The 23899-nt window shown below is 44.8% G+C and overlaps 1 protein-coding gene across 1 annotated transcript; it reads left to right on the top strand.

Annotated features, from left to right (window-relative positions):
* Positions 1-1560: 1560 nt before the first annotated feature.
* Positions 1561-8798, top strand: MIEF2 (mitochondrial elongation factor 2). The gene is given in 5 exon segments (XM_056535567.1): positions 1561-1614; positions 1616-1708; positions 3985-4171; positions 5082-6168; positions 8670-8798. Coding segments are annotated over 4 exon segments (1389 nt in total). The 3' UTR covers positions 6137-6168; positions 8670-8798.
* Positions 8799-23899: the final 15101 nt, after the last annotated feature.

The raw sequence follows: 23899 nt of genomic DNA, 5'->3' as shown, positions 1-23899 counted from the left end.
AGAGAGAGAGACTAGAGAGAGAGAGAGACAGAGACATAGAGAGACAGAGAGAGAGAGAGAGAGAGACAGAGAGAGAGAGAGACAGAGAGAGAGAGAGACAGAGAGAGAGAGAGACAAGAGAGAGAGAGACTAGAGAGAGAGAGAGAGAGACTAGAGAGAGAGAGAGAGAGAGAGACTAGAGGGAGGGAGAGAGAGACTAGAGAGAGAGAGACTAGAGGGAGGGAGAGAGAGACTAGATAGAGAGAGACTAGAGAGAGAGACTAGAGAGAGAGAGGGAGAGAGAGAGAGACTAGAGAGAGAGAGAGACTAGAGAGAGAGAGACTAGAGAGAGAGAGACTAGAGGGAGGGAGAGAGAGACTAGAGGGAGGGAGAGAGAGACTAGAGGGAGGGAGAGAGAGACTAGAGGGAGGGGAGAGAGAGACTAGAGGGAGGGAGGGAGAGGAGAGACTAGAGGGAGGGAGGGAGAGACTAGAGGGAGGGAGAGAGAGAGAGAGACTAGAGGGAGGGAGAGACTAGAGGGAGGGAGAGACTAGAGGGAGGGAGAGACTAGAGGGAGGGAGAGACTAGAGGGAGGGAGAGAGAGGACTAGAGAGGGAGAGAGAGACTAGAGGGAGGGAGAGAGAGACGAGAGAGGGAGAGAGAGGAGAGACTAGAGAGAGGGAGAGAGACTAGAGAGAGGGAGAGAGAGACTGAGACTAGAGAGAGGAGAGAGAGAGACTAGAGAGAGAGAGAGAGAGAGAGAGAGAGAGAGAGACTAGAGGGAGGGAGAGAGACTAGAGAGAGGGAGAGAGACTAGAGAGAGGGAGAGAGAGAGAGACTAGAGAGAGAGAGAGAGAGAGAGAGAGAGAGAGAGAGACTGAGGAGAGAGAGAGGAGAGAGAGACTAGAGAGAGAGAGAGAGAGAGGAGAGACATGAGAGGAGATAGCAGCAAACAATGACGAGGCCTCAGTGCGGGTGCGGAGAGAAGGTGAGGTTTTGTTTTTCTTTCTCTTTCTGTATGGTCGCAGAGATCGGGATGGGTCTTGGGGACATTTATACATATATATAAATACTCGTGCAATTTTTCCGCTATCTGCATCAAGATATTTCTAATAACAACAAAGGAGATTTATCAAAAACCCCGTCCAGGAGGAACAGTTGCTGAGTTGTCCATAGCAACCAATCAGATCGCTGCTTTCATTTTGCAGAGGACGTTTAAAAAAATGAAAGCAGCGATCTGATTGGTTGCTATGGACAACTCAGCAACTTTTTCCTCTGGACGGGTTTTGATAAATCTCCCCCAAAGTATTTTGATTAGAGGTCTTCAACCTATTGCAAGACTACAACTCCCAGCATACCCAAACAGCCTTTCCCAGATGCCTGATAAAGCAAATCTGCTTAGTAATGCTTTATATCCGGTCTCCCTTTCTCCCTTTTCATTCAGGAGTCTGGAAAAAGGTTGCATCCCAATCTAAGTAGGATCTATTGGCAGACACCTGGCTGTCCAGGCATGCTGGGAGTTTGTAGTTTTGCAACAGCTGATATGATGTGATCTGTTCCTTTTGCTTCTGCAGTATTATCATGGCCGAAATGCCGCTTCAGAAGAAAGGCAAGAAGTCAGAAGATGGCATCGGCAAGCATGGTGGATTTCTTACTGGCCAATGCCAGGCTGGTACTCGGTGTCGGGGGTGCAGCCATGCTGGGCATTGCCACGTTGGCGGTCAAAAGGGTAAGCACAGTAGTTCATTAATTTTCTTTCAATAGTCTAGGTCCCCAATCTGCAACCTGCGTGGCTCGCCAGCTGTTGCAAAAACTACAACTTCCAGCATGCACGGACAGCCAAAGGCTGTCCGTGCATGCTGGGAGTTGTAGTTTTGAACTGATTAAAGATTTACTGTTCCTCTAGTTTTCCAGGAATTTTGATAATTGAGTAGTTTTGGATAATTCTGCACGCAGTGATACCAAAAATATTTATTTAATTTTTTTCCCTTTTTTAAATTAATTTTATAATATTATTTAATTAAATTTATTTAATTAAATAAAAAAATGTATTTATTAATTTAATTTATTTATTTTAATTGGAAAAAGGCAAAAGGGGGGCAATTTGAATAATCTTTTTTTTTTTTCTTCAATTTTTATAAACTTTTTTATTTACATGTGTATTTTTATTTAGTTTTTTTTCATTTAGTTTTTTACACTGTTTCATTGTTCAGTCGCTAATATAAATCAGTGTAAAGCATTAGATTGATCTATGAGATGGGCGCTCTATTGCTACAGCCTTTCTAGTACTGTACAGGCCTCGGGCAGGCCTGAGAACTGATGGGCACACAGCGATTCCATTGTGGGGGGGAGGGCAATCGGGCGCGCATCATATTCCCTTACTCGACCTATGACGTGAATGTTTGGGTTGGAAAGTGGTTAATGGAAAGAGCTGACAAAAACCTAGGAGTCAAGATAAAATTCTCAGTGGACCCTGGCGCCTGGGATTTGTCTAGCCCCGACACGTGCCATGTTCCCTTACACCACCCATGACTTGAATGTTTGTCATGGGTGGTGAAGGGGGTTAATGGAAAGAGCTGACAAAAACCTAGGCACCAGGATGAAATTCTCAGTCGACCTGGCTCCTGGGATTTGTCTAGCCCTGTTGTAAAGGATGCATCAGTGTTGTCTGGGGTTTTGGATGCAGCACTATGTGTGATTGGGGGTATAAGACATGATACCAGTATAGGAACTATATGCAGATGTAAAATGATGCTTAAAGGGGCACTGTCATTAAACAGTCATTAAACATGATTTTTTATATTGATTCCTTATGTCAAATAAATAACTTTTGTAATTGGCTTCCATTTAAAAAAAAAAATATATATATATATACATCTTATGTTAGTTTTTCTACTTTATACTTCTGGCCACCAGGGGTCTCCCTTCTTGGCCAGAACATATTCAGTCTGGTCAAAACCTCAGATTTTGGTCTCCTGCTTGCAATGGCAGGAGACCAAACTCAGCAAGTTTTTCTCTGCCCTGAGCTTGATTGACAGCTGCAAAGAGCCTCACTAAAAGCGGCTGCACCGACAAAGCTGCACAGACTGAAAACTGTAAAGAGCCTCACTGAAAGATACACAGACTGAAAGCTGCTGTACAGAGCTTGAGGTCTTCTATTCATCATAGCACTGCAACGATGTGAGGGCGGAAGTGGTCCCCCCAGCAGGCTTCAATGATCTCATGCCTGCTGGGAAACGCCACTTTCTCCTGCTGGGAGATTGGACTCTGTGAGCAAGAAGAAAGATAAGAAACCCAGCTTTTTAAAGCTCTGAATTTTTTTTTTTGAAGGGTGGGAGGAGTGTTAGGAGTAGTTAGGGAACATAGCCTGAGTTAGTTTAGAAAAAGTTTATTTGGTGACAGGTATTCTTTGAAGGAGAACCCTTGCTTAGCCTGATTACACAATATATGGGGTGCAGGACCCTTTAAATGGGCACTGTCAGATACAAAAACTTTTGGGATGTTCTAAAGCATGTACAACCAATAGGTTTTGCTATTGCTTTCATTAGAAAAATTTCCAGTATTTCATACTGAAAAATCCATTCAAACAGCTGCCCCCCCCCGCCTGCCTGGACACATACTAGTCCTGCTGTGTCCATGAGTCATCACCTATGTCATGGACACACTTCCTTGATTGACAGCTGTGAGCGCAGGGCTGGAGGAAAACTACAAGCTGGGAGTTGTAGTTTTGCTAATGCTTGGGGAGATGTGAGCAGACAGCATACTGAGGGAGGGGGCGGAGACCTGCACAGTGAGGCCACGCCCCCTCCCTTTGAGAGGAATTCAGACTACTGAGCTAAATTAAAAGTATAATAAAAAAAAAATTAAAGGTGCTAGACACATCAATTAGATGTACATGGTCAGGATTAGGTACTGAGTGAGCTATATATATTAAATGTTTTTTGTTGGATCTGACGGGTACGCTTTAAAGAGAAGCCATTGTGACTCTGTTCCTCGTGTCTGCAGCTCATTGACCGCGCAGCGTCGCCTCCGGACGAGAAAGACGCAGATGGGAAGCTAGAACAGAAATCTATAGAAGAAAGCTGGAAGGAAGCCGTCCTGCTGAAGGCTTCACCCAAACTTGTGCGAAAAGCAACCCGTTCCGACTTGAGCGCCGCTTTACCAGTCCCTGAGCCCAGCAGGCCCGAGCAAGGTCAGCAAAGGGACCAACATTATTATGAATAGTACAAAGCTAATGAAGAAACATGTAGACTGGCACTACTGAACCTCTATTCCTGCGTATAGGTATAGGAAGTATGAAATCCGGATCCTGAAGCAAGCAGCCTGGCGGTGCTCAGAGCATAGCGGAGTCCATGTACAGGTGCATGAGAGTAAAGTAGAAACCCGCCAACTCGCCACCAAATAGGCTTTATTCCAAAGCTAGATTCATGGCGTACATTGTGGCAAGGGAGGGAAGGGAAGGAGGCAGGGGGTTCCCGTGGAACGGCGCAGTTTCGTGCCTTGCTGGCACTTCTTTACGCCACACAGATGCGGGTTCCCCCTACTTCCTTCCCTCCCTTGCCACGATGTGTGCCATGAATCCAGCTTTGGAATAAAGCCTATTTCGTGGTGAGTTGCCAGGTTTCTGTTTTACTCTCATGCACCTTTTATTATGAATAGAATATTGTATATTAGGTTCTGTACCTGCGACTCCAGTCACACCCAAAGCTGAGACGGAATTCTGTTAGTGTTCACGGTACAGGATGCGACATCAGTTTGCTAGTCCAGTGTATGGATCAATGTTTCCCAACCAGAGCGCCTCCAGCTGTTGAAAGACTACAACTCCCATCTTGTCAGGATAACCCTCTGGCTTTCAAAGAATAACGGGAGTTGTACTCTTGCAGCAACTGGTTGGAAAGCATTGATGTAAATCAGTGTCGTTTACCCTGGCACCAGTTGATTTGAAGGAAAAAAAAATATATATGTATGTATGTGTTTTCCACCGAAGTACCCCTTTAAGCTTAGTTCTTCTTGCAGCTTTAAATGTGACTGGAGTATAAGATCAGTATCATGAACATTAGAGCTGAACGATCAGCATGACTGATATTACTTCTCTTCTTCAGATGCCGCAGCTTCAAGTGCAAATCCCGAGCAGCCCCCCGTGGCTGAGAAGACCCCCATGTGCTTCACCTTACAGGAGACCCTGCTGCACTACTACACCCATGATGCACTGGTGCCAGAAGCTCAGACACAAGCTGTAAAGCGGCTGGTGCTGGACATCATGGGCGAACTGCAAAACTTCCTGAAATCCAAGCACCCTGAGATGCCTTTCTCCGCCATGCAGCTGGGGGGCTCCCTAGGTAACTGCCTCCCCGTCACCCATTTGGACCGCGCTCATATATTGCTGCCCCTTATTCTCGAACCGGATCTGTGGACCTTTGTACCAGGAGAGGAAACGATCCACGGTGACCCCCGATTTTGGTTGATTAAAAGGGTTAACTTGGAGTACACGGCGCGGGGGAGCAGCCCCTGGGATCGGTTCATGCTGGGGGGCTATCTTTCCACCAGGACGATCGTGGAGTCCTTACACAAGACCATCGTAGGGTCCATCAATTGGCCGGCCATCGGCACCGTCCTGGAGTGCAGCATCCGGCCCTTCGTTACCCCCGACGACGTTAGACTAGAGGTCATCCACTGCGACTTCACCACAACCATCAACGTCCTACCGGTGGCTGAAACCGAAGAGGCGGTCCTGCTGGCGCACTCCTCCTCTGCTGCCCTGGCCGAAAATCTCTGGCGGCGCAGCTATTACCGCGAGGAGATCCGCCACCTTCAGGAGCTGGACGGCAGCGTTGCTGGCATCCGGCAGAAGTGTCTACACGTACTGAGAAGTATTTGTCACCGCCGCTCGGAGCTCCGGCCTCTGTCCCCGACCCACTTAAGACACGCCCTCCTGCACCTCAGTAAGGACTCCTCCGATTGGTCAGAGTCCAGTATGGCCGACCGCTTCCTGCAGGTCATAGAGGCGCTCATCGGGCATCTGGGCAGCGGGTCCCTCCCGTGTTATTTTAATGAAAAAGTCAACTTGTTCTGGGGCCTGACGGAGGAGGAGATCGACGAGATCGGGTATGGACTGTATCAGATCTTTTCCGATCCCAGCTCGCTGCTGACAAAGTGAGGCCATCGGGATCTGCGGACCTAAAATCACAGGTACACGGAGTGATGGGCACCACTGAATACGGAGAATGCTCTGCCAGGCTCATCTATGGTTATAATGAAAAGTTGTTTTTGTAAATTGTGTATCAATTTGTCACCATTTTTAAGATCTCTGCTTGCTGTTATCAAATGGAACATCCAGAGGTTAAAGAGGGTTATCCAGTAAGAGAGAAAGAGAGATAATTTCCTCCAAAAACAGCGCCACCCCAGGTTGTGTGTGACATTACAATTGGCTGTATTCAGTTGTAGGGAACGAAGCTGCAATACTATACACAACCTGAGGACATGTGTGGCGCTATTTTTGGAAGAAAGCTGTTATGTTTCTTCTCCTGGATACCTCTTTAGAAAAACAGAACCTATTTCTTCCTAAAAAAAAAAAAACAGCGCCACCCCTGTCCTCAGGTTCTGTGTGGAATTACAACTCTACTCCTTTCGCTTCAATAGGACGGAGCTGCAATACCACACACAACCTGAGGACAAGAGTGGCGCTGTTTTTGGAAGAAATCAGCTCTGTTTTTCTCTTCCTAAATAAACTTTTAGGCCTTGTTTGCACAAGAAATTCCTTTGCATTAATTTCGAGGGGATTCAGCTGCACCTTGCACACAGTAGAATTTCCGCGCCGGAAACATCTAGCGCTGAAATTCCGATTCCAGCCTTCGCAAAAAGAATTGCCATGTCAATTCTTTTGGTTGAAATGGAGACGGCACATTTCCAAGTGGTGCTAGCTCCGGCATGTTCTGCTGTCTGCGGAATGTCCACCGAAAAAAAAAAAAAAATTTTCCACCGGAATACCCCTTTTAATGCCAGACATCACACTGATCTGTTATGTCCAGCATTAGCCATGTGACCAAATGGCTATGAAGAGCACTTCATAGACTGGGCACATGGTGTACATTTAAAGGGGTACTCTGGTGGAAAGAAAATGTTTTCAAACCAACAGCTGTCAGAAACTTTTAAACAGATTTGTAAATGAATTCTATAAAAAAAAATCTTAACCCTTACAGTACTTATCAGCTGCTGTATCTTCCACAGGAAGTTGTGTAATTCTTTCCAGTCTGACCACAGTGCTGTCTGCTGACACCTCCTGTTCATGTCAGGAACTGTCCGGAGCAGGAGAGATTTGCTATGGGGATTTTCTCCTGCTCTGGACAGGTCCTGACATGGACAGAGAGCACTGTGGTCAGACTGGAAAGAACTACACAACTTCCTCTGTAGTATACAGCAGCTGGTAAGTACTGGAAGGATTAAGATTATTGCATAGAAGTAATTTACAAATCCTTTTATAACTTTCTGGCACCAGTTCATTTGAAAACATTTGTCTTCCACCGGAGTACCCCTTTAAAGGGGTACTCCGGTGAAAACCTTTTTTTCTTTTAAATCAACTGGTGCCAGAAAGTTAAACATATTTGTAAATTACTTCTATTAAAAAAAAAATCTTAATCCTTCCAGTACTTATTAGCTGCTGAATGCTACAGAGGAAATTCTTTTCTTTTTGGAACACTGATGACATCACGAGCACAGTGCTCTCTGCTGACATCTCTGTCCATTTTTAGCAACCGTGCATAGCAGATGTATGCTAAGGGCAGCATGGTGGCTCAGTGGTTAGCACTGCTGCCTTGCAGTGCTGGGGCCTTGGGTTCAAATCCCACTAAGGACAACAATAAATAAAGACTTATTATTATTATAATAACGTCAGCAAAGAGCACTGTGCTCGTGATGTCATCAGAGAGAATTCCAAAAGGAAAAGAATTTCCTCTGTAGTATTCAGCAGCTAATAAGTACAGGAAGGATTAAGATTTTTTTTTGATAGAAGTAATTTACAAATCTGTTTAACTTTCCAGAGCCAGTTGATTTAAAAGAAAAAAGGTTTTCACCGTAGTACCCCTTTAAGCCCTGTGTCCTCTGAGTCATCCAGGAATAGAAAAAACAGCACCACCTCTGTCCTCAGGTTGTGTGCGGTATTACAGCATGTTCCATTCACATCAATGGAACTGAACTGTAATGCCACATACAACCTCAGGACAGCAGTGGCACTGTTTATTTATTTATTTATTTTTTTAATACTAGAAACCCCAGTGGTCTCCAAACTATGGCCCTCCAGATGTTGCAAAACTACATTTCCCAGCATGCCCGGACAGCCAACGGCTGTCCGGGCATGCTGGGAAATGTAGTTTTGCAACATCTGGAGGGCCACAGTTTGAAAACCACTGCGATAACCCCATTAAGCTTCACATAGTGCTTTTCCAGGAATGTTCAATAAAGTTAGTTGACAGGCCTTGTTCCTGGCCAGGCCCTGTGTTGTCATGGTAACTGCTAACTATGAGATTTCCTCTTGCTAACCAGAGGGCATCCCATTCTTGCTTTTGTTTACTTTATTGTACACCGACCCGGAGTGCCGCTTTAGTTCCTGTTTGCAGATCTATAATTCCTTTTTCTTCTTCCAAATCTTAATGGCTGCTTATCCGTTTTTTTTTTTTTTTTCTCTCATTTGCCAGAATTGCACAGAACAGGAGCGGCGCACCGATATGGAACGACGTGGCGTTCGTAGACCCATCTGGAAGTTCCAGGCAATCGTCTTGGTGGAATTTATATGTTTAAATAATGGACTAAAGGAAAAAAAGAAAGGGGTTACCGTACCTTTAAATCACTGATCGGAGTGCGATTAGCCAGACTGGCAATGACTGCTGGGAACTGTAGTTTAATCGTAAATAACTGGATTTGCCATATTTTGTACATAAGTGATTGCTGCTATAGATGTTTGCAGAGATTCCTACTGACCGAGAAAAGAGGCTGCTGCTAAGGCGGCGCCGCTTATCATTTCATACATGGATTTATTTTAATTTTTTTCTTTAATTTACATTTTTTTTTTTTAGAGTGGGGGTAATGTTGTGTTTTTTTTTTTTTTATTTTTTTTTTATTTTTTATTTTTTTTTTACATAATTGCACATGCAAAATCTTATTTCCTTTATGTATTTTTGCACTTATCCATGGGGGGGGGGGGGGTTGTGTTTTTATTAATTCACACTTGCGGTGGGTGTATGAAAATATCGTGCGGCCGCAGCCATTTTGAGGGTCCTAGCAATGTTAACATCAGGCTGTATCCTGAGTTTTTGGGACAGTGGCTGCAGAAAATGACTTTGACCCGGCTTTTCTTGGGTCCTGAATGGAACCTGTTTACCACGAGCTGAAATGGCAGCCGTATTTCGGATGTTGTAATTAAGAAATGGGCAATTAGGCTTTTGATGATTGGGGGCCACACACTAGAACTGACCTGACTATAGACCAGTGGTCTCCAAACCGTGGCCCTCCAGCTGTTGCAAAACTACAACTCCCAGCATGCCCGGACAGCCGTTGGCTGTCCGGGCATGCTGGGAGTTGTAGTTTTGCAACAGCTGGAGGGCCATGGTTTGGAGACCACTGCTGTAGACAATAAAGACAGGCTATGTACCGGATAAAGTCCCAATATGGCCGCCCCCAGTTTGATGACTGTCCTAGTGGTCCACTATGCTGCATATTATTATAAGCCATATTAGAACAGCCTCGGGCATCAACTCGAACACAAATATTCCTAATTTTAGAAAAATACAAATTACTAAAGCTGAATGAGACAGCTAATTACTTTCTTACAGTCTGGTTGCTATGGACACGCTGCTTAGCAACCACAGGGCACGTCCCTAGAAACCGGTCTGTTTCAGATTATTTAGGCCTTAATTGCCAACGCAGAGGCGGCTTGTGCCATATTAATCCGATTTTTGTGGAGACCCTCTTCAAACCATTGGCTCTCCAGCTGTCTTTCACTACTACTCCCAGTATGCTCTCTACGAGCGGAGTACTTTTTTTTTTTTTGGCAAGCACTGACACTATACTAAGCACATGAATTTGTGTACATCTTGTAGTTGCACTGTGACACTGAAGATGGCGCTATGTTTTTATAGATTTTTTTTTTTCTCTCCTCCATGTATGTAAATAAGTGAACCCCCTGGTTTATTACTAGGCGGGCGGTATTGCAGGTTTTGCTTAGGAAAACTGCAGGAATATTTTTGCTATTACAGTTCTTATACTGATACTAGGATACATCAGGTTGTATACACAAGTCACATCCGAAGCTGCATCCTGCTGTTTTCCTGTTCGCTCTCAGGCTGCAGGGTGTCGCATCTTATATACTTTAGTCCTTACCAGAGATGCATCCCGCAGCTTTCATGTTAGTTCTCAGGCTGCTGGGTATCGCATCTTATATACTCTAGTCCCTACCAGAGATGCATCCCGCAGCTTTCCTGTTCATTCTCAGGCTGCTGGGTATGGCATCTTATTTACTCTAGTCCCTACCAGAGATGCATCCCGCAGCTTTCATGTTAGTTCTCAGGCTGCAGGGTGTCACATCTTATATACTCTAGTCCCTACCAGAGATGCATCCCGCAGCTTTCCTGTTCATTCTCAGGCTGCTGGGTATCGCATCTTATTTACTCTAGTCCCTACCAGAGATGCATCCCGCAGCTTTCCTGTTCGCTCTCAGGCTGCTGGGTATCGCATCTTATTTACTCTAGTCCCTACCAGAGATTTGTCCCGCATCTTTCCTGTTTACTCTCAGGCTGCTGGGTATGGAATCTTATTTACTCTAGTCCCTACCAGAGATGCATCCCACAGCTTTCATGTTAGTTCTCAGGCTTCATGTCTTCTATTCGCTAGTCCCTACCAGAGATGCATCCCGCAGCTTTCATGTTCCCTCTCAGGCTGCAGGGTATCTCATCGTATTTACTCTAGTCCCTACCAGAGATGCATCCCGCAGCTTTCATGTTCCCTCTCAGGCTGCAGGGTATCTCATCGTATTTACTCTAGTCCCTACCAGAGATGCATCTCTGCAGCTTTCATGTTCCCTCTCAGGCTGCCGAACTTTAAATCTTGTACACTCTAGTCCGGTGGCTTCCAGACTGTACCTTTTAAAATGTTGCAAAACTACAGCCTTTGGCTGTCCGGGCATGCTGGGAGTTGTAGTTTTGCAACATCTGGAGGTTCACAGTTTTGGAAACCGCTGCTCTAGTCCCTTCCAGTGAGATCTCGGCATGCAACACTCACTCACATCCTCCTGAGAGAATGCAGCTTTGGATGTGAATAGAGTGTAACATCTGATGATCCGCAGTAAAGAATATACATTTTGCATATATGCTTATTCTAAAAAAAATTATTATATTCACTATTCAGAATGTTCAAACAAAATTACTCCAAAGTTTCGGAACAGCTGGAGGGCCACAATAAGGCAATAGATAACACTCTGCCTGCTATAAAGTGAGAGTATAAATAAATAAAAAATAAAAAAAATTAATTTTATAAATAAATATATATATATATATATATATATATATATTAAATTATATATATATATTAAATTTATTATTATCATTATAGGAAGTGTACGTGATTTCCTGCGCTCCAGATGCAGCCACATTTCATTCCTTTTTTTTTATTTTTTTATATATGATCCGTAAACATTGTGCCAAACTTTATTTACCATTATCCCTCCCCTAAAATCTATAGGAAATCCTCAGCTTTCCCCTTCGTCAGCTCAGCTTCTGGGAAAGCTGGGTGATAACCAATATGGCCGCTGCACGATCTGTCGTTCAGGAGTAAATTAAAGGGGTACTCCCCTGGAAAACATTTTTTTCTTAAATCAACTGGTGCCAGAAAGTTAAACAGATTTGCAAATTACTTCTATAAAAAAAAAATCTTAATCCTTCCAGTACTTATCAGCTGCTGTTATGCTCCACAGGAAGTTCTTTTCTTTTTTTTTGAATTTCCTTTCTGTCTGACCACAGTGCTCTCTGCTGACACCTCTGTTCATGTCAGGAACTGTCCGGAGCAGGAGAGGTTTGCTATGGGGATTTGCTCCTGCTCTGGACAGTTCCTAAAATAGACAGAGGTGTCAGCAGAGAGCACTGTGGTCGGACAGAAAGGAAATTCAAAAGGAAAAGAACTTCCTGTGGATCATAACAGCAGCTGGAAAGTACTGGAAGGATTAAGATTTTTTAATAGAAGTAATTTACAAATCTGTTTAAAGGGGTACTCCACTGGAAAACCTTTCTTTTTAAATGAACTGGTGGCAGAAAGTTAAACAGATTTGTAAATTACTTCTATTAAAAAAATCTTAATCCTTCCAGTACTTATCAGCTTCTATATGCTCCACAGGAAGTATTTTTCTTTTTGAATTTACTTTCTGTCTGACCACAGTGCTCTCTGCTGACACCTCTGTCCATGTCAGGATCTGTCCAGAGTAGAAGCAAACCTCTCCATACTGAACAGTTCCTAAAATGAACAGAGGTGTCAGCAGAGAGCACTGTGGTCAGACAGAAAGGAAATTCAAAAAGAAAAGAACTTTCTGTGGAACATTTAGCAGCTGATAAGTACTGGAAGGATTAAGATTTTTTAATAGAAGTAATTTACAAATCTGTATAACTTTCTGCCACGGGTTGATTTAAAAAAAAAAAAAAACGTTTTCCAGGAGAGTACCCCTTTAAGTTGGATGACAGCCTTCGTGGCGACCATATTGGCTGTCACTCTGATTTCCCCCAATCTGATATATGTCTAAAAAAATCCTGCAGATGTTTCAAAACTACAACTCCCAGCATGCCCGGACAGCCGTTGGCTGTCCGGGCATGCTGGGAGTTGTAGTTTTGCAACATCTGGAGGTCTGAAGTTTGAAGACCACTGTTTTAGGGGGAGGGGGTGTCTGTATGGGGTTGAGGTCCTCTTAGGCGGGGTTTACGCCTCAACCGCTCCTTTCGACTGTGGATTTTGCTGCTTAAAATTCTATTTTTTTTAAAAAGAAATTGTCATAATAAAGATTTTTCTCTGTAATCTGGTGTGAAGGTTATTTCTATCTAGAATACAGGAGATACAATGTAGCAGTGTGAACAGTGTCCAATGTGTACAAAGATAACTCTGCTATATATAGTAGTGGGGGGGGGGTGACACCTGTGGTCATAGAGCGGCAGCTGTCTCTGATCTCCGCAGATCCTGAGCTGCTGGGTTTACTGTAGGCCTGCGGCTCTCCGGCTGTTTTGAAACTACAACTCCCATCATGCCCAGTTATTGCAAAACTACAACTCCCATCATGCTCTAGACCCGTCTTGACCAGTGTTCTCCAAAAGTGAGGAACATTGGGAGTTGTAGTTTTGCTATTGCTATGAAGCCATAGATCTGACTAGACCAGTGATCCCCAACCTGTGGTTCTCCAGAGCACGATAGGAGTTGTAGTGGTGCAACAGCAGGAGAGCCACTGGTTGGAAACCATCGATGAAAGGGTACGTTCACACGTGTGGATTTGCAGCGTATTTTCCGCTGCAGATCCGCCGCTAAAGGACATCTGTATGGTGCCCTTAAATGTGCCTGCTCTGAGTGGCAATATGCCGCTACGAGCAGACACACTGCGATGTGCGAGTCGCTGCGCATGCGTGGTGTACTCACACACATCGCGGCCGCTCCCCCTGTTCAATGAGCTAGGCCGAGAACTGCCGCGATGTGCGAGGAAACTGCGCATGCGCGCTGCAACTTGCACATCGCAGTGTGTCTGCTCATAGCGGCGTATTGCTGCTCCGAACAGGCACATATAAAGGCAGCATATAGGAGGGCCTGCGGATCCGCAGCAAAATACGCTGCGAAAATCTGCTCGTCTGAATGTACCCTAAAGCAGTGTTACTCTGTGACTCTCCAGCTGTTGCCAAACATAATAAAATGATGGGAGTTTTAGTTTTGTTAGGGCTGGCGAGCCACAGGTTGGGAAACTCTGGTCTAGGGCATGCTGGGAGTTGTAGTTTTACAATGTTTGAGGGAACCACATGTTGGGCAACACTAGACAAATCTACGGAGGTGTGGGGCATAATGGGAGTTGTAGTTTTGCAAAGGTTGGGGATCACTGGTCTAGTCAGATCTATGGCTTCTTAGCAATAGCAAAACTACAACTCCCAGTGTTCCTCACTTTGGAGAACACTGGTCAAGACAGGTCTAGAGCATGATGGGAGTTGTAGTTTTGCAATAACTGCAGAATCACGTTTGGAAACACTGGTCTAGTGAAAGCTAGGGCATGATGGGAGTCGTAGTCGTGCAACAAACTGGAGAACCTCAAGTTGGGAACTAGGATATGGTGAGATGTAGGGCCATGCTGGTAGTTGTAGTTCTGCTATTACTGAGGAGCCACACTTTGGAGAACACTGTTCAAGACAGGTCTAGGGCATGATGGGGGGGGGGGGGATATTTTTACAATAGCTGAAGAGTAATGGATTAATGGTAGAGTTTACCTTTAAAGGGGTACTCCGGTGGGGGGGGGGGGGGGGGGGAAAGTTTTTAAATGAGCTGGTGCCAGAAAGTTAAATAGATTTGTAAACTTCTTCTAGTTCAAAATCTTAATCCTTCCAGTACTTATCAGCTGCTGTATACTACAGAGGAAGTTGTGTAGTTCTTTCCAGTCTGACCACAGTGCTCTCTGCTGACACCTCTGTCCATGTCAGGAACTGTCCAGAGCAGGAGAGGTTTGCTATGGGAATTTTCTCCTGCTCTGGACAGTTCCTGACATGGACAGAGATGTCAGCAGAGAGCACTGAGGTCAGACTGGAAAGAACTACACAACTTTTCTCTGAAGCATTAAGCAGCTGATAAGTACTGGAAGGATTAAGATTTTTTTCATAGAAGTAATTTAGAAATCTGTTTAACTTTCTGGCATCAGTTGAGTTTAAAAAAAAAAAAAAGTTTTCCAGCGGAGTACCCCTTTAAGGGTACGGTCACACGTGTGGATTTACATCGTATTTAATGCTGCAAATCCGCTGGTGAAGGCCCCGCTCTATGCTGTCTTTACATGTGCCTGCTGGTAGTGGTAATACGCTGCTACGAGCAGACACACTGTGATGTGCACATCGCGGGAGCTCTCTGCCGCGCTCAGAGCAGGGAGAGCGGCCACGATGTGCGAGTACGCCGCGCACATCGCCGCACTGTGTCTGCTCGTAGCAGCGTATTACCGCTACCAGCAGGCACATATAAAGCCAGCATAGAGCGGGGCCTTCACCAGCGAATCCGCTGCTAAATACACTGCAAAAATCTGCACGAGTGAACATAGCCTAAAGGAGTTGTCCAGGGTTAGATAAAGAACATGAACATAACCTGCGGAGAGCTCTGGTTCTGTTTTTGGAATCAAACAGACTTGTGTTTCCTACTGTGTATAAAGTTGTGTATACTCCCATCGGGCAATCTGATGAAGCTGCAGTGTAAAGCATGGGGACAAGGCGCAACCACAACTAAACTCATGGGCCGACATTTATCATTGGCTTTAGACTGTTATTTGTGTCCAGAAAAGGTGCAAGCAGGGTTTATTTACACACATCTGGTGATTATGACTTGTAATCCACTGATTTTGGCAATACCCATGATATGGAAGGGATTTATCAACTGCACTTTTTTTATTTTTGAAAAGGTGCAAAAAAGGCACAAAGCGACTGAAAAGTCTCTAAAACGACACCAGCCCAGATTTAGCTTAGTTTTTTGGTGAATGTGAAGACAGAAATTTCAGGAAATGTGACCTGCACAAAATGTATCACCTGCTCTGTGACCATTTAATAAATTTGGCGCTCCTCCGCATTCCCAGTAGAGTTGAGCGAACGTACAGTAAATTGGCTTGTAGCGAACCTCGCAGCTCGGCTGTTGATTACTTTAGTCTGCCTAAATTAGTTCAGCTTTCCAAGGGCTCCAGTTGCCTGGAAAAGGTGGATACAGACCTAGGAGACCTAAGACTGTCATCCCAGACTTTTCCAGGCAACCAGAGCCCTTGGAAAGCTGAACTAATTTAGGCAGACTAAAGTAATCAACAGCCGAGCTGCGAGGTTCCCTACGCGCCGATTTACTGTACGTTCGCTCAACTCTAATTACCAGCACACAAAAAAACGTGTAGAAAAATGCTTCACTTACAATGATGAATGCCGGCCATGGATCCCAGACTATTGACCAGACTGTCATATACAATGCAATGATGCTGTATTCACTGGTCACATCCAGAAAGTCACATGACCTAGTGCTGGGCGGTATACCGGTTCATACCAAATACCAAATTTTTTTTTTCCTGCACGAGATGATATTCTCCCATCCTGCAATACCGGTTGGGCCCCCCCCCCCTCCCCCCCTCGAATGAATGAATTATCAGCTGCAGCGGCTGTCCCCACATCGGGGAACTAATCATATGTGACCCTCGGGCGCTGCTCTGCTTCTCTCACCGCCCCCCCCAATGAATTATCAGCCCAGCACTGCGCTGACCCCCACATCGGGGAACTAATAATATGTCACCAGCAAGCGCCGCTCTCTTCGTCCTCCTGGGAGTTGCGGCCCGCCGGCGCTGGAACTCTGTACTGTACTACATATTCCTCGTGCCCGGTCTGCAAAAATAAGCACAATAAACTTTAACTCACCGTCCTACATTCCCCCGATATCAACCTCACGCTGGGGATGGAAACGTCACAGAACCATCAGCCTATCACCGGCCGCAGCAATGTCCCACCTCGGCCGGTGATGGCCGGCTTCTTACATGACAGTGCGCTCAGCCTATCACCGGAGGAAACGGAACATCGCTGCGGCCTGTGATAGGCTGATGGCTCTGTGACATTTCCATCCCCAGCGTGAGGCCGATACCGGAGCAACGGGAGGAACGTAGGAAGGTGAGTTAAGGTTTATTTTGTTTATTTTTGCAGCCCAGGCACAGAAATATGTAGTACAGTACAGAGTTTCAACGCCGGCGGCTCGCAGTACAGAGTTTCAGCGTCGGCGGCCCGCAACTCACAGGAGGATGAGGAGAGCAGCGCTTGCGGGTGACATATGATTAATTCCCGAATGTGGGGTACAGTACAGTGCTAGGCTGATAAATGGGGGTTTGGATGCAGCGCCCACGGGTCATATGATGGGGGGGGGGGGGGGGGGAACACCATTAAATACAGTGGAACCACCATAACTTAACCGTGATACACATTTTTGGTCATACCGCCCAGCTCTAACATGACCCTCCCTGCACATCCAAGGGGGTCAGACATTCATCTGTGCTTTTGCTTGGCACACCAGGGTGGGTATTTATTGGGTGGCATGTCGACCTGTATATTCTTAGATCACGAGATCCCTGCTCTTATCATAAATACATGAGCAGCCGGGTTATACCATTATAAGGATCGTGGTGGGGGGAGGGTGATGGACAGCTGGTTCACATTAAAGTTATTTTAGGCTGTAGCCTGCAGAACAGCCAGCACTTGGGGCAGAGCCGAGGGTGGCATCTCTCCAGCTTTCCGGGCACGTGAGCCAAGATCTTGGGTACATAGTTCTTTGCTGTGTCCAGTCTCCAGAATAAAATCGCCATATTTGTCCATCAGCAATAAAGACGACGTTTTATAGAGCAAGGTTTCCCAACCAGCATGCCTCCAGCAGTTGCAAAACTACAACTCCCAGCATTCCCGGACAGCCTTTGGCTGTCCGGGAATGCTGGGAGTCGAAGTTTTGCAACTGCTGGAGGCATACTGGTTGGGAAACACTCAGTCATAGTGGTGAATTATACAGTGGGGCAAAAATTGTGCAAATTCTCCCACTTAAAAAGATTGGAGAGACCTGTAATTTTCATCATAGGTTAGAACCTCAACTATGAGAGACAAAATGAGAAAAAAATCCATTAAATCACATTGTCTGATTTTTAAAGAATTTATTTGCAAATTATGGTGGAAAATAAGTATTTGGTCACCTACAAACAAGTAAGATTTCTGGCTCTCACAGACCTGTAACTTCTGTCCTCCACTCATTACCTGTATTAATGGCTCCTGTCCAAACTTGTTATCAGTATAAAAGACACCTGTCCACAACCTCAAACAGTCACACTCCAAACTCCACTATGGCCAAGACCAAAGAGCTGTCCAAGGACACCAGAAACAAAATTGTAGACCTGCACCAGGCTGGGAAGACTGAATCTGCAATAGGCAAGCAGCTTGGTGTGAAGAAATCCACTGTAGGAGTAATTATTAGAAAACGGAAGACATACAAGACCACTGATAATCTCCCTCGATCTGGGGCTCCACACAAGATCTCACCCCGTGGTGTCAAAATGATCACAAGAATGGTGAGCAAAAATCCCAGAACCACACGGGAGGACCTAGTGAATGACCTGCAGAGAGCTGCGACCAAAGTAACAAAGGCTACTATCAGTAACACACTACGCCGCCAGGGACTCAAATCATGCAGTGCCAGACGTGTCCCCCTGCTTAAGCCAGTACATGTCCGGGTCCTGTCTGAAGTTTGCTAGAGAGCATTTGGATGATCCAGAAGAGGATTGGGAGAATGTCATATGGTCAGATGAAACCAAAGTAGAACTTTATGGTAAACTCAACTCGTCGTGTTTGGAGGAGAAAAAAATGCTGAGTTGAATCCAAAGAACACCATACCTACTGTGAAGCATGGGGGCGGAAACATCATGCTTTGGGGCTGTTTTTCTGCTAAGGGACCAGGATGACTGATCCGTGTAAAGGAAAGAATGGATGGGGCCATGTATCATGAGATTTTGAGTGAAAACCTCCTTCCATCAGCAAGGGCATTGAAGATGAAACATGGCTGGGTCTTTCAGCATGACAATGATCTCAAACACACTGCCCGGGCAACGAAGAAGGGGCTTTGTAAGAAGCATTTCAAGGTCCTGAAGTTGACTAGCCAGTTCTTAATCTCAACCCTATAGAAAACCTTTGGAGGGAGTTGAAAGTCTGTGCTGCCCAGCGACAGCCCCAAAACATCACTGCTCTAGAGGAGATCGGCATGGAGGAATGAGCCAAAATACCAGCAACCTTGTGAAGACTTACAGAAAACGTTTGACCTCTGTCATTGCCAACAAAGGGGATATAACACAGTATTAAGATGAACTTTTGTTATTGACCAAATACTTACTTTACACCATAATTTGCAAATAAATTCTTTAAAAAAATCAGACAATGTGAATTTATGGCTTTTTTTTCTTCTCATTCTGTCTCTCAAATTTGAGGTTATAATCTATGATGAAAATTACAGGATTCTCATCTTTTTAAGTGGAAGAACTTGCACAATTGGTGGCTGACTAAATACTTTTTTGCCCCACTCTATATTCTGTGTAACTGCAGCCACTATAAAGAGCTACCTGTACACTGTATTATTAAGGCCAATGTACAAACTGTATACAGTAAGCTCCCCCTAGTGGTGGATGCAAGTGATGGGGATTTTATCATTTAAAGAGTACCTGTCATCAACAAAACTTTTAATATGTTGTTCATAATCATTAATGAAGACATATTGTAATATATCTTCATTAAAAAATATTAATATTTATACCAGTTTTTTCATTTTATACTTTTGGCCACTAGGGGTCCCTCTTCTATGCCTGGTCTGCAGGCAGCTTCCTATGCTTTTCATAGTAAGTGTACAGCTTTTAGGACTAATGCTGAAAGGGCTCTGGTCCTTCCACAGGAAGTTCAGTATTGTGAGCTACAAGCCTGCACATGCCTCTCATATAACAGCCAGTCACCTCCCCCTCCCCCTCACCACACGTTATCTTATACATTGTATTATCTCACTGCACTCCATGCTCTGTGCCCCCCCCCCCCCAACATTCATCTTAATTACTGCCTCTGTAATTGCTCCCACCGCCCCTGGTTCTCAGCATTGACTTTTTAGTGCAGAGAGACACAGGAGAGAGAGAGTTAGAGGCTGCCGTCCCTCCCCTGTACTTATTCTGTATGCAGCTGTTGGCTGTCTGGGCATGCTGGGAGTTGCAGTTTTGCAACAGCTGGAGGTACCCTGGTTGGGAAGCACTGCTGCAGAGGGAGAGCAGCATACAGGAAGACTGGCAGAAGCAGAGTCCCAGCCAGGCTTTATGTGACATCATGCCTGCCGGGACCCGCCTCCTTCCACCCCTCAGAAAGACAGTGCTCCTGAGCTAATGAAGAGGGATAAAAAAAGGTATTTCCACAGTGTTTTAAACCTCAATAAACACAGGGATAGGCATAGTTAGAGTAAGGGACAGATGGGGAGGGGGATCAGGGAAAGTTTAGTTGATGACAGGTACTCTTTAATGACACTGGCCCCTTTATAGAGTCTCCTGCCGTTTTGCGATTAAATCTTTCCTGGATTACACAAATCAAAAATTGGATCACTGAGAAGAGTAGAACAGTCTGGTAAGATGGATCCAGATCTCTATAGAGAAACATGGCCTGGTCAGATGGATCCAGATCTCTATAGAGAAACATGACCTGGTCAGATGGATCCAGATCTCTATAGAGAAACATGACCTGGTCAGATGGATCCAGATCTCTATAGAGAAACATGGCCTGGTCAGATGGATCCAGATCTCTATAGAGAAACATGTCCTGGTCAGATGGATCCAGATCTCTATAGAGAAACATGGCCTGGTCAGATGGATCCAGATCTCTATAGGGAAACATGGCCTAGTCAGATGGATCCAGATCTCTATAGAGAAACATGGCCTGGTCAGATGGATCCAGATCTCTATAGAGAAACATGGCCTGGTCAGATGGATCCAGATCTCCATGGAGAAACATGACCTGGTCAGATGTATCCAGATCTCTGTAGAGAAACATGGCCTGGTCAGATGGATCCAGATCTCTATAGAGAAACATGGCCTGGTCAGATGGATCCAAATCTCTATAGAGAAACATGGCCTGGTCAGATGGGTCCAGATCTCTGTGGAGAAACATGTCCTGGTCAGATGGATCCAGATCTCTATAGAGGAACATGGCCTGGTCAGATGGATCCAGATCTCTATAGAGAAACATGGCCTGGTCAGATGGATCCAGATCTCTATAGAGAAACATGACCTGGTCAAATGGATCCAGATCTCCATGGAGAAACATGACCTGGTCAGATGTATCCAGATCTCTGTAGAGAAACATGGCCTGGTCAGATGGATCCAGATCTCTATAGAGAAACATGGCTTGGTCAGATGGATCCAGATCTCTATAGAGAAACATGTCCTGGTCAGATGGATCCAGATCTCTGTGAAGAAACATGGCCTGGTCAGATGGATCCAGATCTCTATAGAGAAACATGTCCTGGTCAGATGGATACAGATCTCTATAGAGAAACATGGCCTGGTCAGGTCAGATGGATCCAGATCTCTGTGTAGAAACATGACCTGGTCTGATGGATCCAGATCTCTAGAGAAACATGAACTGGTCAGATGGATCCAGATCTCTATAGAGAAACATGACCTGGTCAGATGGATCCAGATCTCTATAGAGAAACATGGCCTGGTCAGATGGATCCAGATCTCTATAGAGAAACATGACCTGGTCAGATGGAGCCAGATCTCTGTGAAGAAACATGGCCTGGTCAGATGGATCCAGATCTCTATAGAGAAACATGGCCTGGTCAGATGGATCCAGATCTCTATAGAGAAACATGACCTGGTCAGATGGATCCAGATCTCTATAGAGAAACATGGCCTGGTCAGATGGATCCAGATCTCTGTGAAGAAACATGACCTGGTCAGATGGATCCAGATCTCTATAGAGAAACATGGCCTGGTCAGATGGATCCAGATCTCTGTGGAGAAACATGTCCTGGTCAGATGGATCCAGATCTCTATAGAGAAACATGGCCTGGTTAGATGGATCCAGATCTATGTGAAGAAACATGTCCTGGTCAGATGGATCCAGATCTCTATAGAGAAACATAGCCTGGTCAGATGGATCCAGATCTCTATAGAGAAACATGGCCTGGTCAGATGGATCCAGATCTCTATATAGAAACATGACCTGGTCAGATGGATCCAGATCTCTATAGAAAAACATGTCCTGGTCAGATGGATCCAGATCTCTATAGAGAAACATGGTCTGGTCAGATGGATCCAGATCTCTATAGAGAAACATGTCCTGGTCAGATGGATCCAGATCTCTATAGAGAAACATGGCCTGGTCAGATGGATCCAGATCTCTATAGAGAAACATGGCCTGGTCAGATGGATCCAGATCTCTATAGAGAAACATGGCCCGCTCAGATGGATCCAGATCTCTGTGGCACCATGCTGATGGGACAGTTGGAATTTGGTAGCATGATGAATCTATGACCCCTTCCTGTCAGGTATGAACAGTTCAGGCTGGTGGATGAGGTGTAATGGTGTGGGGAATGCTTTCTTGGTGCACCTTGGCTCCTGAAACCTGTAAATAAACATTAAAAAAATACCTGTCATCAAACCATATTTTCTAAACTAACTCTGATTATATTCCCTAACTACTCCTAACACCTCTCCTGCCTTTAAAAAAATTCTGAGCTTTAAAAAGCTGTGTATCATATCTTTCCCCTTGCTCACATTGTGTGAGCTCCTGGCAGGAGAAAGGGGGTGTTCTCCAGCAGGGGAGACATCACTGAAGCCTGCAAGAGCTGTGCCCCGCATGCACTTCCTGAGTTTGGACTTCTGCAAGTCCGGGTGGAGACTAGTGTTGAGCGGCATAGGCCATATTCGAATTCGCGAATATTCGCAAATATATGGACGAATATTCGTCATATTCGCGAATATTCGCATATTCGTAATAGTCTCGTTTTATTTTCGCATATGCGAATATTCGTGTATGCGAAAATTAACATATGCGAAAAATTGCATATAAAAAATTAGCATAAGCGAAAATTCGCATATGCGGAAATTAGCATATGCAAATTTTCGCATATGCGAAAATTCGCACGCCAGTCTCACACAGTAGTATTAGAGCCTTCTTACACCACATAAGCTGGAAGCAAAGAGGGGTGATCACTGTGATGTGTACTGTGAAAAAAAAAAAAAAAAACGAATATTCGTAATTACGAATATATAGTGCTATATTCGCGAATATGCGATATTCGCGAATAAAATTCGAATTGCGAATATTCGCGAGCAACACTAGTGGAGACCAAATTAACGGTTTGAAAAACGGCCACTAGGTGGCTCTGTTCTGTTCCCAATCACATTAAAAACATATAAAGATTGAGAATTTTAACAAGTAAACAGCAAAGTGTCTTATAATAACATAAGGAACAATATATGAAAGGTTTATTTTGGTGACAGGTACTAACAGTAGGGCTTATCTAACCAACATGGCAGCTGCCTCCCATATGTCAGAAAGAGACTGTCAGCAGGACAATGCACCATCCTCAATGGCCATGTAATCATGAATTGGTCCCAGGAACATAAAAGGAACTTTTCCTTGCTTCCACCTTCCTTCACAGTCCCCAGATCTTAAAGGGGTAGTCCTGGATTTTTTTTTTTATTTGACTATGCTACAGGGGCTGTAAAGTTAGCGTAGTTCATAATATAGTGTCTGTACCGGTGTGTGATGGTGGTCTTGCAATTCCTCTGTGATTTTCGCCCCGATATTTATTTTTAACAGCATATTCAGGTTTTCCCATGTTGCAGTGCTGCCGAGAAATTACATCACTAGTCAGGTGTGCAAAGGGGGCATGTCCTGCTTCAATGGGTGGAGTGACCGATGGGTGGGAGGGAGATCATTTTGCAACAAATTGTATTTTTGCAACCGCTGGAGGCAGCCAGCTTAGAAAACACTGGACTTTTGAATGGAATGCAGCTCATGTGTTTTTCAATGGGTGGGGTGGCTTATGTGTGGAATTGAGGAAAGTGCCCTCACACAGGGACTATGGGAATTGTAGTTTAAGAGAACGAACCCCAACAGGAAATACCCAGTTCACAAAAAGCTAGCCA

The sequence above is a fragment of the Hyla sarda genome, chromosome 8, assembly GCF_029499605.1.
Source record: "Hyla sarda isolate aHylSar1 chromosome 8, aHylSar1.hap1, whole genome shotgun sequence".
NCBI classification, from domain to species: domain Eukaryota; kingdom Metazoa; phylum Chordata; class Amphibia; order Anura; family Hylidae; genus Hyla; species Hyla sarda.
The sequence above is the reverse complement of the archived record's forward strand: the minus strand, read 5'-3'. Positions and strand labels throughout refer to the sequence as shown.